Below are 19,703 nucleotides of genomic sequence, written 5' to 3' on the forward strand. Positions count from 1 at the left end.
AGTCATGTTGGAAACATCAGGAAAGTGGGGCTTAAATGTGGGGTCTGTCTTTTCTCCTACGCTCTGTCAGGCTTGCCAAAGCTGGAACACTGGGAAAAGGGAAAACGGATACAGGAAGCTAGGGAAACTGAGGCTGGGGTGAAGAAAAGCCAAAGCACTCCTTCTGCATTTTCTCTGCTTAGCACAGCCTTACCTAGGAAAGCTGCAAGCTGAAATACCTGCCCTTCACACATGGCTGACCAGAGGTGGCATGGAGAGGCCAAATACCTTCCAGAGGGAGGGCCACCCACACGGGTGTGGCCCCGGCCATCTCAGCTCCACAGTGCTGTGGGCCATCCTTTCTCATCTCCCTAATGCCAGTTATGCCTCTGTCCCAGGGAGGGCGCAGGGACCGTCACCTGGAAATGAAAGATGCCAGCATAGCCCTCCTGGAAGCTCTGGCCGTAGGGAACCACTCGGTGGAGGATAGTCTCGTTGAGAGTGAGCGAGGCAATGGCAGCCAGGAGCCAACAGTCCCCTGGGATAGGAAAGACACTTGTTAGGCTTGCTCTTCAGATCTGCCCAAGGGAGGGAGGTTCTGTGTATGCGGAATACTGGGAACCACCTGGGATTCCCTGAGTGGGGGACCCTTCATCTCCCCTCCGCTTACAGAAAAGACCCAGGAATCTGGGCGAACCAGCACCTATGCTGATAGCCAAAGCCTGTCTGGACCTGCAGGAGGGCGGAGTTGGGGCAGTGCCCAATGGAACGGGAACGGGGACGACAATGAGGAAAACACCCAGAACCCCACCCCTGGGGGCCTACCCAGTGCTCCCTGGCAGATGTCCGTTCGGGTGGCTCCATCCACGATGAACTGGGGGTTTGACAGCAGTTCCTACAAGACCCACAATCCTGTTCCTGGGCCAGTCCCTTCTAGAAACTGGCACCCAGACACCACTAATAATGGGGGCCCCACCTCTCCTTCTCCCGTTGCCCACCCATCATCAGAGCCAAGTTCCAGCCAGAGCTGCCCTCTTACCGTAGGACGCTTCCACTTGATGCCATAGGTTTTAGAGGAATTGGGACCCAGTTCCTTGAAGCCCAAGCTATGAGAAACTGGAGGGAAGGCATCGTCTTGGAAGAGGACCCCGTTCTGCAGGCATCTTGCACGAAGATTTTCATAATCCTGGCCCAGGTACTTGATGGCATTTTCATGGCGGCCCAAGCCCAACTCCTTGTCCCGTTGCTTCTGCACTTGGGCTGACACCCCGGTGCAGTACACAGGTGTGATTAACTCCTCTGCCATCCTGGGGGACACATGGGCCTGGTAGAAATACAGGCCTTCCCGGGATAAAACACAATGCCTGCCTGCTAGCAGTCCTCCTGGACTCATTTCTCCCCAGACATAGTTCACTGCCCCCTTTACAGAGCCTGGGACTCTGAGCCACCTTGTTAGGCTCCCAGAATCTGGAAAAGGGTGCCCAGTCTTTAGATACCTGGCCACCACCTCTCCTTCTCCTATCCCTACTATCCAGAGTTGACATTTTGGTGTCACTCATCCAGGCAGTTGGGTGGAGGCCAGCCACAGCACGGGAGAGCAAAGGTACTTCATTTAAGATCTCTGACCCTGTTTCCCTGCCTGTAACCCCCTTCACAAAGTTGCCAAGTATCTAGTTCATTTGCCCCTTTCCTCGGCTTAGGAACTGAAAACTCCCAGCATTGATGTCCTCCCGCAAGCTGAACATCAGAGCACTGGACAGTGGCCCGGCTTCAGGCGGACAGGTTGAGCTGTGCGCCTGGGCTGAGCTGCTTCCTAACCCCTACCCTTCACGCAAGCACACAGAAGACCTGAAACAGGGGCCGATCAGCCACAGCCCCCTAGCCCCAGAAGCAGTGGCCTGAGTCAGACAGTTTTGGACACCCAACTTCTTACCTGGGGAAGGGGAGTTTGGGAGATTGCTGCGGTCCCTGGGGCTGGCTTCCTTGGTGGCAGCTCAGGGCAGGGCCCAACCAGGAAGAGCGCTCCTCCCTGCCCTCCTCCCCGCCCTCCTCCACCGCCCCTCGGCTCTGGTCCCTCCCTCCCCAGTCCTCCACCTACTCCTGAGGCTCTTACCCGGCTCCCTCTAGGCTTTCCCTTATCTCCCCCGCAACATTTTTTACTATCTCTTACTTAGAGTGTCTTTCAGTTCCTCCCTTCCTCCGCAGGCTCTAAGCCAGCTCTGCGAGAGGACAAATTGGTAAAAGGCAGAGTTGTCTCCCTGGGGAGCCAGTCGCCGGTCCGGGTGAGGAGGGTTAGACTGGGATAGAAGGGCACCGCCGGCCAGAGAGAGGGTAGGGCAAGGGGTATTTTTAACTAGGGCCGCAGATCGAGTTGCAGAGCCGCGGGCCCCACCCTACGTCGCCCTCCGGGAAGGTACTGGGGATGATCCGGGCTCGATGACGCCGCCACCACAGCCCTCGACCCGCCTCCTGAGCCCCCGCGTGCCTCCTGGGGCGCAGCTGTCCTCCAGCCCAGCCGGCGCTCGGCGCGAAGCAGGGTTTACCTCTAGCTGCCCCAACTGCTTGCTGAAGCCGCCCCTGGCTGGATGAGAACGGACTTCTGCCGGACGCTAGACAAACGGTAGCCCCACCCCGGCCGGTCCCTGCGGCATCCCGGTTGTAGGACTGAGCCAGCTCCCCACCCCCTCACCTTAGGGCGCAGGCCTACAGAGCTAGCACTCCGCCCTAGCGGTCTTTGCGCATTCCCTGCATGGCCTTAGGTAAATCCGTGCCTTGATTTCCCCAACCATGCAAAAGAAAAAGAGGGACAATTTTGTGTAGCATTCTGACCTTTTTTCTCAAGTTCTTGGTCTACCCACCTGGAATCAGCGCCCTTGTGGGGATCACCTGACCCGGGAGAGGGCAGCAGAGGCCCTGAACATCAGGGCAGGCCCACCAGATTCCCCTGGGCGCACAAGAGCTTGGAGCGCCAAGGATGCAGAGGGATTGGGGCGGTACCAAGGCTCAGCACAGGTATGGAGGGCACAGCATGGCCGATGCAGGCTACATAAGATGGACAAGAGATGAAGCGATGGTGCCTTTCCTGAGAGTCTAGGCACCTCGACACTCCAAAAGTTAAGAGCTGACTGCAGCTGACTTTCCCACCTGGGCTTTGTGCTCAGCTGGGCATAAAATGGTGACGCCTCTGCCTTCACAGTTAATGGAGAGGAAGAGTTGGTCCACACACTTTTCCTGTCTGAAGCCTGATCTAATTAATGCAGGTGTCAGTAAAAGCTCTGATCAGGGACTATGGCAGGGGTGGGGAGATGCACGTGCCTAGGGGTAGGGTGGTGCCTGAAAAAAGCCTTGGCAGGTAGGGAACTGAGGTGTAGCAGGTGTTGCTTAATCGGGGGGGGGGGAGCAGTGGGGGGAGAGTGTAGGGTTGGGCGGATTCAGGGGTTCAGATTTTATTTATTTATGTGTGCACATGCATGCAAGTAACCACAAGAGGGCAGAAGAGGGTTTCAGACCCCCACGAGCTAGAGTTAGAGGCAATCAAGAGCTGCCTGACACAGCTGCTGCTGCTGCTGCTGCGGATTGAACCCTGCACCGCTAGAAGAGCAGCAAGCGCTCCTCTCAACCGCCAAGCCATCTCTCCAGCTCTTTTCACTCCCTGAAATGAGGTTTCACGTAGCCTAGGCTGGCTTTGAACTCTCTGTGTAGCCGAGACTGGCCTTCAGCTCCCAGTACTCCCGCCTCTACCTCTCAACAGCTGTGATTACAGAATTTACCACTAAGCCCCGCGAGTTTAGATTTCATTCTATTGGGGGTGGCTCGGAGTTGTACAAGCAAAGAAGGTTAAATGAGGGTGGGTTGGAGGGGACAAGAGAAATGGGCAACAGATCAAAGAAGGTTGGAGCAGGGCAGTGGTGGCACAGGCCTTTAGTTAATCCCAGTACTCTGAGGCAGAGGCAGACTGGTCTCTGTGGATTTGAAGCCAGCCTGGTCTACAGAGAGCGAGAGAGAGAGTTCCAGGACAGCTACTCAGGGGCTACTCGGAGAAACCCTGTCTTAAAAAACCAAAACAAATAAATACATACACAATCCAGGGACAGAAAAAATGGCTCAAGTCAAAAAGGTGGCAGCTGGGGCTGGAGAGATGGCTCAGCGGTTAAGAGCACCCGACTACTCTTCCACAGGTCCTGAGTTCAATTCCCAGCAACCACATGGTGGCTCACAGCCATCTGTAAAGAGATCTGATGCCCTCTTCTGGTGTGTCTGAAGACAGCTACAGTGTACTTATATATAATAAATGAATAAATCTTAAAAAAAAAAAAAAACTAGTTATTTAAAAAAAAAAAAGGGTGGCAGGTGTCCCTTTTGGAGGGAGGGGAACAAACGTTATTGAGGATCCGTGGTGTAGTACTCTAAGGAGGGGATGTTCTGTGTGTTTGGGAGTTGGGTGCTGAGTAGGGGCAGGGACACCCCAGCAGATACAGCTCTCTTTCTCTTCTAATCCTGCTTGACCTGGTGGCCCAGAGGCTCTTACTCTTTGGAAGCCATGTGGACCCTAAGTGCCACCACCTAAGTGCTATACCCACATTCATTGTCACACCAGGCAATTAACTTGACAAGATGGCCATTGAAGGTGGTGCCAGCCTCAGCATAAAAGGTAGAATAAGGGCTGGAGAGATGGCTCAGAGGTTAAGAGCACTGTCTGCTCTCCCAGAGGTCATGAGTTCAATTCCCAGCAACCACATGGTGGCTCACAACCACCGATAATGAGATCTGGTGCCCTCTTCTGGCCTGCATGTATACATGGAGGTGGAACTCTGTGTACATAATAAATAAATCTTAAAAAAAAAAAAAAAAGGTAGAATAAGGAGTCTACTTTTAATCTGCAGGAACAAACTGGTCCTCGGGGAATGCCCTTCAGATTGATTCACTCTTTAAACAAAACAAAACAAAACAAAAAACAAGCTCTTTTACTCTACATAGCCCCAACTGTCCTGGAACTCAGTATGTAGACCAGGCTGCGTCTACCTCCTGAGTGTTGGGATCAAAGGTGTGTGCCACCACACCTGGCTCCTTACCACTTTCCTGATGTCATTGTACTCAGCAACTTAGCAGGTAGGATCCTGATACTATGGTTGGACACAGGAGGGACACCCAGTGAGCTTCCCATTCATTCAGTTCAGGGCTGGCCTTGACTGAGTCTTGGCAGTGTCAGCCTCTGCGTGATGATGCTCTGGATATCCCCATGGCCATCAGATGACAGGTTCTCAGAAAGGCTGCCCATAGTCTTCTGGGTGGGAGAAATGGCATAGACTGCAGTGGTGAAGCCCTTCTCAATGCCAGGCTAATATGGATGACCTTTACAGGGGCCGAGGTATTGGTGGTACTTGACTGACGAATTGCTGTCCATATTAAGGAAGTTCCCATTTCATGGTTCATGACTGTCACACACATGGGGAATCAACAATAGGAGCAGAGGTGATGGCCTTTTGCCCCCTCACCCCCAGCTTTCTCCAGTGTGGCAGAGGGATCAGCGGACTTCTCAGCTTCTTTAAACTCAGTGATAGAAAAAAGGAGCTCCAAGCGTGTCACCACCTGTACTCCCAGCAGCTGGAAAGCTGAAACTGGAGGATCACACGTTCAAGGCCTGCACGGGCTATAGAGGGAGTTCCTGGCAACTTGAGTCACTCACTTAGCTGGACCCTGCCTTAAAAACTTGAGCTGCAGAGGAGCATGGTGACACATTCCTGATCAGTACTTGGAGCAGAGCCAAATTCAAGGCCAATCTTGTCTACAAGTCACGTCGCAGGTCAGCCAGGGCTCTACAGTGAGACCCTAGAAGACCAGGAAGAGCTGTAGCTCAATGCTAGGCCACTTTTCTTTGCACGCAAAAAGCCCTAAGCTCAATCTCCAGGGAAGAAAGGTAGAGAAAGGAGTGAGCTGGGACTGGAGAGAGGGCTCAGCAGTTAAGAGCACTGATTGTTCTTCCAGAGGTCCTGAGTTCAATTCCCAGCAGCCACATGGTGGCTCACAACAATCTACAATGGGATCTGACATGCAGATAGGGCACTCATAAATAAAATAAATCCTTTTTTAAAAAAAAGGAGTGAGCTGAAAGCTATAGACGATGGTATTGGATCTTAAATGTATCTTGGTAAGTCAAAAGTGATTTTATTTACATGTATAAGCCGCAGTGTCCGTGTTTCTGTTCTTCTTTCTACCATGTGTGTTCGGGTATCAAACTCAGGTTGTTGAGTTTGGCATCAAGCACCTTTGCCCACTGAGCTGTCTTACACACCCTCTTGAGAAAATGGTGTCTTGAATGATTCTAGACCTTAAATTTTCTGGGAAATATGGGGGGAAAGACAAAATGAAGAGAAAAGTGGTTACCAGAAGGTGGGAAGAAAGGGCTGACTGGATGGATCGCAGTGAGTTTTCAAGGCCAGGAAGCTACAGTCATGGTGGATACAGGGCATGGCACTGTATCTGTAAACCCTTAGATCAACAACATTAAGGATGAACCTGATGGTGAACTGTGGACTTTAAGGAATAACATTGTGTCTATATTGCTTCAACCATTGTAACAAGCAGAGCACAAAAAAGGAAAATGGCAAGTTTCCTTAATTTTTAAGATACAGCCTTTTGTGTAGCTTAAACTCATCTTGAATTCATGGTTCTCTTTCAAGAGCAGCAAGACTGTGATTCAGTTCCCAGCACCCACTTGAGTACTTGAAACCATGTGTAACTCCAGTTCCAGGGATTCTGGCGCCCTCTTCTGGCCTCTGTGAGCATTGTGTGAAATGGTAAACACACACATAAGCAAACAATCATAAACATAAAATGGAAACAAATCTGTAAATAAATGGAGCTGGGAGTGTAGCTCAGTGGGGTAGAACTCTTGCCTAGCTTACACAAAGCCCTCTGTCTTAGTTAGGGTTTTATTGCTGTGAAGAGACACCGTGACCAAGGCAACTCTTTGTTTTTAAAGAGTTATTTATTTATTTCATGTATATGAGTACAGTTTTCAGAAGTACCAGAAGAGTGTATCAGAGCCCATTACAGATAGTTATAAGTCACTATGTGGTTTCTGGGAATTGAACTCAGGACCTCGGGAAGAGCAGTCAGTGTTCTTAACTACTGAGCCATCTCTCCAGTCCCCCAAGGCAATTCTTATAAAGGCAAACATTTAATTGGTACTGGCTTACAGAATCAGAGGTTCAGTCCACTATAATCATGGTGAGAAGCATGGCAGCATACAGGTTGACTTGGTGCTAGAGGAGCCAAGAGTTCTACATCTTGATCTAAAGACAGCCAGGAGGAGACTGCCCCACACTGAGCAGAGTTTGAGCACTAGGTCTCAAAGCCCACCTACACCCTTTCTCTGACAAGGCCACATCTCCTAATAGTGCCTCTTCCCATGGGCACTTCAGGATTCTGTCTCAAAAACAACAACAAAAACTAATACAGATGTGGCTCTGGGTTTGATCCTCAGCAGGAAGAATGGGGAGGAGGAAAGAAGGGACAGATGCCTTAGTTGCTTTTCTATTTCATGTTTAGATGCCATGGCCAAGCCAACTTAGACAAGAAGCAGTTATGGGGGCTGTGGTTCCAAAGGGTGAGTCCATGACTGTCCCATTGGAGAGCACAGCAGCAGGGAGGGAGGCATGGCACTGGAGCAGTGGCTGAGAATGGAATGGGCTTTTGACACTCCTCCTCCAATAGAGCCACACCTCCTAATCCTTCCCAAACAGTTCTACCAACTGGAGACCAACTATTTAAACATATAAGCCTATGGGGGCCGTTCTCATTCAAACACCCAGGAGGAAGCAGGGGATTCTGGGGAATTCACACTACTGTAGTGTTGGGTAGTGAGATGAGTACTGGATGAAAAGGGTGAGAGGGAGGGATAGCCAAGGGCCTTAAGAAAACGTTTTTTGTGGGGTGACAGATGTTTATTTCTTCGGATTATAAAAGTTTTGTGGATACATGACACATTGAAACAAGATATCCATTTTAAGTCTGTGTTGTTTGTTATGTGCCAATTATACTGCAGTAAAGCTGTTAAAACCCACAGGAACTCACTGGCAGATGGGGGAGGGGCTCTTGGGAAATGGGGATGTATCAAATGCAACTCTAGCCCTGAGTGGGCTAATGAGAGTAGGGTGGGTTGAAGTCACCATTTTACGGTAGACTCTTTTACCTATCCCAATCTTCTCCACCCCAAGCCCGTCCAAACCCCCAACGCTAGGTAGGAGAGAAAGAAGATTGAGGCAAAAGGGGGCCTCGGTTTATACACCCTCTTAAGAGTTCCCAGAATTCCAAACATAAACTATCTTCAGCTGGCAAAATCATGTCCTGCTAGAGATGCCCCTGCTTCACTGTTAACTTTCCGGGTTAGTGTAGAGCACACGGGTTAAAGGTTCCTCCACAGATAACTCTTCCCCCCTCAGATGTCATCCACAAACAGGGCACCCACGTGACTCCCTTCTGTCTGTTTAAACCGATTGTTTCTGTCAAGTTGACACACACCCAGACAACTGGGAGGAGAGTATCTTAACTAAGAAAATGCCTCCCCAAGACTCCTGCAAGTTCTAGGGGGATGAGGAGGAATAGGGAGGGAAAGCTGCCATCAGGATGTGCTGTATGAGAGGAAAATAAATTTAAAAAAAAAATTTTAAAAAGACCGTCCCATGGAATGTTGTCTTGATTGATGGTTGCTGTGGGAGGGCTCAGCTCACTGTAGGCACGTGGAGGTCAGAGGTTGACTAAACAACCGTTCTAAATCCTCTTCCACCTTCACACTGAGGGTCTCAGTCAAACACACCGCTCACCAAATGGCTGGCTAGTCTTTTTAGACAATTTGCTTTGGGGATCCCATCTCTGCCTTCCAGATCTGGAGTTGTAGGCAAGCTGCCATACCTGATCACTTTGAGAATTTAAACTCCCATCTTCTCACTTTAACTACTAAGTGATCTCTCCAGTCCCAAGATGGGCCTTTCTAAAATGAGCAGCCCTGTAACCTCATTAGCGTGACTTCCACCTGCTCTCCTTATGAATAATCCAAGGACTTCTCTGAGGGACAAATTCTATCACACACAAAATTGTGTGGATTTTAGGAGCTGTGTGTTAGGAGCAAAGTCAGAGGTCAACATATGTACACACACACACAAATATCTGATACTCACATAGGTGTCTGTTTATATTTAGTTATTTAGGGGTTTTTTTGTTGTTTTTTTAGAGGACATCATAAGAAACTCATGAGGGGCCACTGAGATGGCCCATTGGGTACACTGATGTAAAAGTCTTACAGTGTGTTTGAGTTTGAGATCTGGAGCCAATGATGGAAGGAGAGAACCAAGTCCTGAAAGTTACCCTCTGATGCACACACACACACACACACACACACACACAGAGTCATACACACACACAACCATACACACACAGTCATACACACAATAATAGATACTATTTTAGACTAAAAAAAATGGTCACTGTTGAGATGTCTAAGGTTAAGGTGAGAGGACTGACTCTTCAAGGGGGCTGGAGAGATGGCTCAGTGGTTAAGAACACTGACAGCTCTTCCAGAGGTCCTGAGCTCAACTCCCAGCAAGGGTCTGAAAAGAGCAAGAGTGTACTCATGTACATTAAATAAATAAATAAAAAAATAAAAAGCGGACTCTTCAAAATGTTCATGTGAGGTTCAGTGTATAAATAATCAGTAAGAGGCCATGCCTAGCATGCATAAGGTCCTGGGTTCAGCCCCAGTAACACACACACACACACACACACACACACTCACATACTCACACTCACATACACACACTCACACACTCACATACACATTCACACACACATTCACACACTCATACACACACTCATACACATACACACACATTCACACACACACACACACACACACACACACACGATTACACACCTGTAATCTCTGCACTTGGGAGGCTGCAGCAAAAGGATTGATGTAAACTTAAGGCCAGCCCGGGCTATACATTGAATTTTAGGCAAGTGTGTGCATAGCACAAGACCTTTGTCACAAAATAAAAGAGGAAGAAAGGGAGGGAAGAGGAGGGAAGAAGAGGGGAGAGAGCGGGGAAGGGAGGGGGAGGAGGGAGTGACAAAAACAAACTGCAGTCCTCGCCTTGGCTTCTAATGTCCCAGCCTCCAAGCTTTCTGACCTCTGATCCTCAGGAACCAGGCCTAGAACCCACCTCCAAAGTGCAGGAATTACAGCCCGGGCTGCCACACCCGCATGGGGCCATCTTCCCATGAGTGTTCAGTTTTGTTCAGTTTAAGTGTCACCCCCTCTAGGCAGCCCTCCCCTCCCCATTAACGACAAATTTACTTTTGTGGTTTGCTTTGGAGGTTCTGGGGGTTGACCCTGTGGTGCAGCAGGGCTCTACCACTGAGCTTACCCCCCCAGCAGGATGTCACTCTTCGGGTTGTCGTTATGTCTCTGGAGCAGGACCTGTGCTGTAACAGTTAAGGCAGTGTAACTGACTGCAGCCGCAGGCAGGAGCCCTGTCTCATCGGTTGGTTGGTTGGTTGGTTGGTTTTCAAACAAGGTGTCTTGTAGCCCAGGCTGTTCCTCAAGTTCACTATGTAGCCCGGGGTGGCTCTGAACCCTTGATCCTCCTGCGTCTGCCTCCTGAGCACTTGAATTACAGGTGTACATCATTTTTTTTTTTTTTTTGGTTCTTTTTTTTCGGAGCTGGGGACCGAACCCAGGGCCTTGCGCTTCCTAGGTAAGCGCTCTACCACTGAGCTAAATCCCCAGCCCCAGGTGTACATCATTTTGTCTGGCCACTGTGCCTCACTTACAAACAGTCCTGGTCCTAAAGTTATTTTTTAGATGGGCTCTAGAGCTGCTTTCCACGTGAGCTCTTCGGTAGGTTCCAGATGCCTCTGCTCATTCAATCCCCTCTACACCCATAGGAGAAGAATGTCACAGAAGGGAAACTGAGGCTCAGGATGGCAGCAACTGGCCACCAGCCAGGGGTGGGGTGGGGGCGGAGCTGGTCCTCTGCTTTTACTGCCTGATGCCTTCTGGACCCTCCCCCATCACCCGAGGCCAAGAAACCAAGCCAGGACCTGAAGTTCATCAGACTCTCGATTGTTCTTGGAGCAGACACCTGAGTGGGTGGGTTAAGAGGAAAGTGAGAGGTAGTGTCAACACTGCCAGCTTGAGGCCCACGGGCAGGAGGGCAGAAGGAGGGAAGACAGTCAGAACGTGGTTCAACCAGAAAGCAAGCAGGCAGCTCTTGATCCTGTGGAGGTCATCAGCTAGGGCTAAGTGAGGGCCGGGGAAGATGCAGATAGGGGATATGATGGGATTGCACTGGGAAACCTGCCAAGCCCACAAAGCTAGGAAGAGGCAGAGCGAGACCCAGCCCATATACCCTTCCCTTCCTCAATCCAGTATTCACTCGAACAGTTTCTGACTTCTAACTCAGAGGTGTAGGTGCCTGCCTCCAGTCCCATCTAAGGGTACAAGAACATCACCTGAGAGATTTCTGAGAGATTTCTGGTCCACTGAGAGATCATTTTGGCAGTGAGAACAATGGCCTTCAGATGGCAGGGAAGGGCCCCCCCAAAGCCCGCTGTGGTGCAGGAGCCAGTGGCTGCGCTCAGTGGGGAGGGGCTCCTGACTTGAGAGCAGCTCCTTTCACTGTGGTACTGCTGTAGCTGCAGGGCCCGGGAGTTGGCTCCTTGGCCGTGATCTGAGAAGGGCAGAGTAGACTGAACAGCAGTGGGGGCCCAGCTTCCGTGCCCTGGGTTAACCAGCCAGACCTCACCTCCTCATAGCTCATTGCAGCTCGGAAGGCCACGGAGAATCCCTATTGCTCAAGAACTCCCCCACTAGGGAACACCACGCTTCTCCAGGGACCCAGGAGGGAGACTTCAAGTTTAGGCTTCTCCACATCCTCCATGTCATTTGCAAGGAACTTACTTGGAGAAGAATGAAACCAGGGGTGAAGGCTGTGTGTGGCCTTGCCCTGCCAGTCAGCCGGCCACAGCCATTCACAGCACCAGAAATGAGTGACCTTCCGGTTTGCACTTGGCAAGTAGACCAGAACCAGGGGCAGGAGGGAAGGAAGAGGATCAGAATGAGCCCATGGGGAGGAAGGGCGAACAACTAGGGTCATTCGCTCGCAAAACATTTTGGTGCAAGGAAGAAAAGATAAGGTGTAAGCTAGGCACAGAGGCAGGAGGATTGGGAATTTGAAGTTATACAAAACTGTATTGACAATTAAAAGCCAGCCTGAGCTATGTGGACTCTGTCTTTCAAAACCCAAATAAGTGAGTAAATAAACCCCAGCAGGAAGGACAGTGGTTCAAGAGATTGTTAGGGTTTGAGGCTAGCCTGAGCTACATAGTAAGACCCTGTCTCAAAATAAACAAGTAAATGCATCAATAGCCCGGTGTGGAACTGCACATGTGTAATCCCACTCTGGGGAAGTGGAGGCAGAGGCGTCAGAAATGCATATCAAGTTGGAGGTTAGCCTGGTATTCAAGACATGAGAGTCTGCCTTAAATGCATGCACACACACACACACACACACACACACACACACACACACACACACACACACCACAGGGGCTAAAGAGTTAGCTCAAAGTTAAGAGCAGTTAGTCTTCTACAGGACCTGGGTTCAAGTCCCAGCAACCACATGGTGGCTCACAACTGTCTGTAACTCCAGGTCCAGAGGATCAGGTGACCTTTTCTGGCCTCCAGCAGCAGTAGGCATGTATATGGTGCACTGACATTCTCACAGGCAAAATGCCCACACACACACACACACACACACACACACACACACACACACCACCTGAATGCACCCACACATACGAATATATAGGAAGACATAATGAGGGAGGCGGGGAGGACAGCCTAAAGATACAGGCTTAAGGATTAAAAGCAAGTGTATCGGGCTGGAGAGATGGCTCAGAGGTTAAGAGCACAGATTGCTCTTCCAGAGGTCCTGAGTTCAAATCCCAGCAACCACATGGTGGCTCACAACCATCTGTAATGGAATCCGATGCCCTCTTCTGGTGTGTCTGAAGACAGCTACAGTGTACTCATATAATTAATAAATAAATAAATAAATAAATAAATCTAAAAAGCAAGTTTATCCCAGGAGACCAGGGGACCAGCAACCCAGTTCAAACCCCACTAATTCAACCATCCCTGCAAACAACTCTGAGCCTTTATCCCTGCTGTGTCTCACCTTATCTGAAGGTCTGAAAGCAGGGACTCTTTCGAGAGGAATTTGGTGTGTTGGGGGGGGGGCTCTGCAGTAGAGAAGAGAAGCAGGGGACACAGGTCACCCCCTTACTGACACAGTGATATGAGAAGCACTGAGGTCTATACCACATTTAAACCAGTTTCTGGTATGACCCCACCACAGGCCAAACTTGCCAACCGAGAAGGAGAAGGCCAAGGCCTCAGACATCTGAATCCGTTCTTCACACGGCCCCAACCTCATTTCATGCCGGTCTCCCAGGCTGGGACGGCAGTAAGGCAGGGTTGGCCTCAGTGGAGCTGTGCTAAACACTGGAAGAGTTTTTATGTTATTCCTGCTGGGAGGTGAGTGGAACAGAAGACCCATTTTACAGAAAATCGGGGCCTCAGCAAAGTAAAAGTGTGCCCATAGGATTCCAAAGGCTCAAGTAGTTGACCCTCTCTCTATTCACCCTGCTCCTTCTCTCTCAGTAGGTCTCACTTTGTAGACCAGCAGACCGAGCTGGCCTCGAACTCACAGATACTCACCTAATTCTGCCTCCTTAGTGCTGGCATTAAAGGAATATAACACATGCCCATGTTCTTTACTTTAAAAAGGGGTCTCTTGTGGGCTGGAGAGATGGCTCAGGGGTTAAGAGCATTTGTTGCTCTTGCAGAGAATCTGGATTCAAGTCCTAGCATCCACATGGGAGTTCAAAGTCACCCATAACTCCAGTTCTAGAGGATCCCATGCCCTCTTCTGGCCTACCCAGGCACCAGGCATATATGTGGTGTGTTGGGTTTGGTGTGGAAGCCAAGAAAACTCACTTCAGAGACAGAAGCTTAGAAATGAAAGCTGTACTTTCTGAGCGCTCAAGAAGGCAGCCAGTTCAGGATCTGAACTGTGTCCCTGACAGGAGATTTAAGGAATGGGAACACAAAGTCAGGGGTGGTAGGTGGGGGGGGGGGAGCTGCAGGGTTATCCAATTGTATTTTGATATTATGGGTTAAGCAAGGGAGTGCCCATCGGAGACTGCTATGACCACGGTACCTGGTCTCAAGGCACTTTAGCTTTTGTAGCCAGGTCCCCTCCTGGACTCTGACCAGAATTTTAGAATGATAAAGGACAAAGGAATGGACAAGTTGCATGGAGTCATTTAGGGGGAAACAGGCAAGTGGTTATATAACTTCTGCACCTTGGTTTAGATAACAACAATTTGTATATGTTTTACCAGTTAAGAGACAATTAGGAAAACATTTCAAGAAATGGGATGGACCTTCATTCTTAGGCCCAGGAACATGAACTTGTTTGACCCTGCCCTCTGTGTTTCTGTACCCGAATTACATCTTTGATATTTTGCCTCCTGTCTATTATATAAAGTATTGTGTTATGCTCTCAAAATTACTGGTTGGATAGCATTAATGAAGTTTTGGATAAACCGTGAAATGAGGTTTTTCATGCAAGGGATATCAAATGCAAGGCTGGATCAGGCTGGTGGTGAGACCAGTATGTCAGTCCTTCTGACTTAGCATTTCAGCCTGTTAGGTGGGACAATGGACAATGTAATCTCTTCTGTCATTACTTCCAGCTCACATTAGGACGTTGTTATCGGGGCCCAGGAAGGCTGAAATGCTAGTCCAAGGCTGGGCAGTGGGCATTTGTCAGAAGCATCTGATTAGCATCTGGAGAAGACAGAAGCCGTCCCATCAGCTGGGCTGGTTAACATCAGCAAGTCCAGAGCTCGGTCCACAGGTGAGCCCTGGATGGAGTCTGCCAGCCAGGTGAGAATCTGCTGAGAGAATAGACTAGGGACGGAAGTTAAAACTGTCTAGTAAGTGGGGAAGGTGAGCAATCCCAAGACCAAGGGGGCCAATCCCATTCTCAAGAACACGCGGGCGTACCTATCTGGAGTCCATTTGATCTGTGGCAGGTGGATTCAAATCTTATGACTTTGTTGATTCCCTGATGCCTTTGTGAATTTTACTTAACAAAAGATGTATATTAATTAGTATTAGCATTGTATTGAAATCTATATTTTAGAAAAGCAGTTAACAGGCGTCTGTAAGGCTGCAAGAATTGGCTCAGGCCTTTGAGACCTAGCAAAAGCTATAGGTTTGGGTCAAAAAGCATGAACATTCTTTTCTTGGATCAGAGGGCTGGATACACAGGTGTAACAGGACGTTTTTCACATGATGAGAAATATCTTTATGTCCATATTCACAAGACAACCAAAGAGAATTTAAAAGCTTGTGTTCGTGGCGGAACTGCAAACAGTGCTCCATTAGCTTATCAGAACTCCATGGATCAGTGTAAAAATCTGAATTTTTGAAATCTTAGTATAACAGTAGCATAGGGGGACATATGAAACATTTTCCATTTTTAATGTATCTTAAATCATAGAGAATTATAGGTGTGCAGAATCTTGCCTAGCTTCTGTTTTTTTGTTTTTTCTATTTAAAGACAAGAGTTTCACTGAGAAGCCTTGGCTGGCCTGGAACTTACTACATAGCCCAGGATGGCTCAAGCTTGCATCGATACTCCTACCTCTGCCCACAGAGTGCTGGGATTACTGGCCTGTGTTGCCAGACCCAGTCTAACAGCACCTAAAGAGTTCTTCGACTTTGAATCCCTGCCCCAGCACTTAAGTGCATGGCTGAAAGACCGGCCAACTCCATACTCATAAAGGAAACGGAAATACTTTGCATACTTAATATGAACCACTCTGATGGCTCAGCAGATAAAGGTTTATGCCCCACAAGCCTGATGATCCAGGTTCGAAGGTCCCATACGGTGGGAAGAGAGAACCAACTCTCCAAGTTGAACTCTGACCTCCACCATCGCACTTTGGCAAGCCCTTGCTCTCTGCTCAATAAACAGATGTAATTTAATACTCAGTTCTTCATATTCCCTCACGCCTTTGTTAGGCAGGAAAACGAATCCAGGGCCTTGCCACAGGGCACTCTACCACTGGACTACATCCCAAACCCCAAAGACTCGGACTTAGAGCAAGCCCAGGGGCTTCCTCAGATCTTCAAGCTGCCTTCCTAAGCCCACTCCATCCTCGAGGGGAGGAGCTGACTAAGGCTCAGAAAGTGCCCGCGACTCAAGTTGTCGGCCATCTTCCAGCTGGGGGTGGGGGTGAGGTGATGCTTACTTGATCTCTGAGGTTACCTACAGCTCTGGGGTCCAGGCTAGCATTTTAAAATAGCTCTTTCAGCTCTGCCCTCACGCTAGACTAAATCAAAGCCTATGTAGGGAAAGGGGCGGGGCTTAATGCTCAAACCACGCCCCCACCACTTTACACTGAGCCCTATCACTTTTCTACCTTATAGACTGCTAACTAGGAATTTATCAAAGCTTCCTCCAATTATTTGAGAGTCCCTTAGAAAAGGGACAAGCTGGGCCCCGTGGTGGCACACACTTTTTTTTTTTTCTTTTTTCGGAGCTGGGGACCGAACCCAGGGCCTTGCGCTTGCTAGGCAAGCGCTCTACCACGGAGCTAAATCCCCAACCCCATGGTGGCACACACTTTTAATTCTAACATTTGGGAGGCAGGGGCAGGCAAATCCCTGAGTTCCAGGCCTGTCTGATCTACACAGAGAGTTCTAGGACAGACAAGGCTAAGTAGGGAGGTCCTATCTCAAAAAACATAGGTGGAGGCCAGAAGAGGTTGTCTGATTCCTGGAAGTGAAGTTACAGGTGATTGTGAGCCACAGTGTGGGTACTAGGAATCCAACTGGGATCCTCGGGAAGAGCGGCCAGTGCTGTTAACCACTGAGCCACTGCTTGCCCCACCATAGCCCCATCCCCCTTTATACATTTTGAGTCAGGGTCTCAGTTACCCAGCCTGGCCTTGAACTTTTGGTCCGCCTTAGCTACCTAAGTGGCAGAGATTCCAGGCCTGTGCTACCACAGTTGACAACTCGGAATGTCCTGCTGGCTCAGGACCTCTGGGTCACTTCCTTTCAGCCCATTGTCCTCTCTGGAGTCTTCAGGGTCCCTGGGCCTCTGAGGTCTCTGAGGAGTCTGTGATGTCTTCCCCCGCAACAACCCCACTCTGTGTTTTCAGTTGTTAATTGGGGAGGCACCAAATGCTTGCAGGATATTTAGTATCGTCATTTCTATAATCCATTACCTGCAAGCTTCGATGGGAGCGTCACAGAAGGTCTTGTCACCCTCAATCTGGACAAAGACAACAGTTAGATGTGGACTGGGCTTAGCCCTGCTGCTGCTGGCTCAGAATGAGTAAATGCTGGAACCTCTCCCACTATGCTAACAGGTTTGTTGTTTAAGGAAGGAATGTGGTCCAATAAAGAGCTGGCAGCTGGAGCTGGGGCAGAAGAGCAGGGCAGAACTAGCAGTGGGACAGAAGGACAGAGGCAGGAGACCAGAGCATGGACTGGAAAGAAGCTGGGAGGTAAAGAGAGAGTCACATGGAAAGACAGGATTCACGCTGTTGGAGGCCAGCTGAGCACTGCCCCAGCAAAAGGCTAACAGCCTTAAGCTGTGTAAATGTTTCCACATCTTCATTATTAAACCCTGAGCAGGATCCCCTAGAGACCCATAATATTCTTGTTTTCTTTATGCGTTCACAATTTCATGCACATAATGCACCTTAGTCATATCCCCAACTCCCTCCCTTACCCTACCCCCATCCCACAGGCCCCTTCTTATTCACAGCAACCCCCAACCCTGCTTTCGTGTCCCTCGTGTGTGCCCCATTTCACTTAATTAGGGTTATTTACTCGAGTAATGGAAACTTACCAAAGGCTACACCACCGAGGGCTCTGACCCCTTCGTCCCTGGCAATCAGAAGGAGCTACAGCTTTACAGAGAGGGGTGGGCCTCAGGAAGCTCTTCCCCATCCAGATACAATGACACTAAGACCAATTTCTTGCAGATTTTATTTTATCTTTGTGTATATGAGTGTTTTGCCTGTGTGTCCGTGTACCACAGTGGAAGGGAAAGGCTGAATCCCTCAGAACTGGAGTTTTGGATGTTGTGAGCCCCACGTAGGTGCCCGGGAATTGATTCTGGGTCTTCTGAAAGAGCAACAAGTGCTTTAAACTCTTGAGGTATCTCTCTAGGCCCCGTGAAATATGGATGGGTCCAGTCTTGCGCAAGCAAACACCACTGCCTTGGGTTCCTGTGTGCAACTGCCATGTCCAAAATAATGTCTTACCACACTCCCTTCCTCCAGTGCTTAAGATGCTTTCAAGCCCTTCTTCCTCCATGACCCCGAGTCTCAGAGTGGGCTACACAGGTGTCTCCTTTATGCTGAGTACTTAAAAATGACTTATTCTCAATAGTTTTGATTTTTTTTTTTTTAAGCAGAGAGGTCAAGAAACTTTCTACTCGAAAGGGTAACATAAACCCCATTTGTCTCCACGGTGAGCACCAAGCCTGATTTCAAAAAAGGCCATAAGGAATAGACCATAAGTCCCAGAAACTAAGTTTTAAGACACCAGCTCTTGGAACAGACCATAAAACCCAGAACAAGGTCATAAAACCCTCTCCCAAAGAACAGCCCAGGGATAACCACAAAAATGGGGAAATATTTTCTCTCAGAATGGGCCACCTGGGCTGGGCAGCCCTATCTCACCTATGGTTGAGCATTCATGACATAGGAATGCAAACCACTAATCACCTGTGACTCCTTAGCACCCACCAACGAAAGTTTAGATTACCTGATCCTTCTAGAGCACCCCCACCCCACCCCTATTCCCTATAAAAAGGCCTGCATGCCTTTGTCTGAGGTCGCCATTCGAGAGAATGGTTGACCCTCGCATGCTGGATGTTTCTGCACAATAAACGCTCTTTGTTTTTATACACTGAGTCTGGGGTCTTCCTTCAGCAATTTTCAGACCCTTACATGCTAACCACACAAACGCCTACTGGCAGTCAGGCCAAGCCTCCAAAAAAGCATCAGCCTCTAAGCAACGCTGATAGGGCCTCTGGATGCTGATCCAAAGCTGCTTCTAGACAATGCTAATGGGGCCTCTGGATTCTATATCAGCGGGGAAATGCCCTTGCTGCCTGCCTAAGGATCTGAGTTCAATCCCCAGGACCCATGTGGTAGAAGGAGAGAACTGACTCCTGCAAGTCATCCTCTGACCCCCGCATGCTTGCATGTGTTGAGGCCAGAGAGTTGTCACACGAACCATCAATTTCAGTTAAACAGGGCTGGTTTGTTGACCACACATCCCAAGACCTTGACTTGGGAGCTAAGACCCCCGAATGGTTCCCAGGGCCAGTTTATAAAGGCAAAACCCACAATGAGTTCACCTACGGGTGCAGAGAGTGTGCGGGTTGTAGCCCTGATCCAAACGGTCTTGGAAGTCTAGGCACAACAGTTCAAGCTGACCTTTAATTTGATTGGTCCTAAGTGGAGCTTATGCTTGTGGAACTTGAATTAACAAACCTCAGAACATACAGATCATAGCAAGGCGTGTGGTCATCATGACCCTGCTCTGAATCATTATCATTCTATGT

The 19,703-nt window shown here is 49.3% G+C and overlaps 1 protein-coding gene and 1 long non-coding RNA gene across 13 annotated transcripts in view; one reads left to right on the forward strand and one right to left on the reverse strand.

The window, feature by feature from the left end:
* The window catches only part of Capn1 (calpain 1), a 25,143-nt gene extending 22,276 nt beyond the window's left edge, over positions 1-2,867 (reverse strand). For 3 of the 12 annotated variants that reach the window (XR_015680417.1, XR_015680419.1, XR_015680478.1), the window contains exons 1-4: positions 1,913-2,000; positions 1,019-1,286; positions 805-874; positions 399-517 (exon numbers count right to left, since the gene is read on the reverse strand). Coding sequence is in view for 5 of the 12 variants with exons in the window: in XM_087646543.1 (XP_087502669.1) it covers positions 399-517; positions 805-874; positions 1,019-1,285 (456 nt within the window). In the remaining 7 variants the exon portion in view is untranslated. 12 annotated transcript variants of the gene reach the window in all.
* Positions 2,064-19,036, forward strand: LOC108349685 (uncharacterized). Its single transcript, XR_015652840.1, has 3 exons — positions 2,064-2,599; positions 14,800-14,992; positions 15,672-19,036. It is a non-coding gene; the product is annotated as an uncharacterized LOC108349685 (long non-coding RNA).
* The last annotated feature ends 667 nt before the right edge of the window (positions 19,037-19,703 follow it).

The sequence above is a fragment of the Rattus norvegicus genome, chromosome 1 (genome assembly GCF_021556685.1).
Source record: "Rattus norvegicus strain SHRSP/BbbUtx chromosome 1, alternate assembly SHRSP_T2T, whole genome shotgun sequence".
In the NCBI taxonomy this organism is placed as follows: Eukaryota; Metazoa; Chordata; class Mammalia; order Rodentia; family Muridae; genus Rattus; species Rattus norvegicus.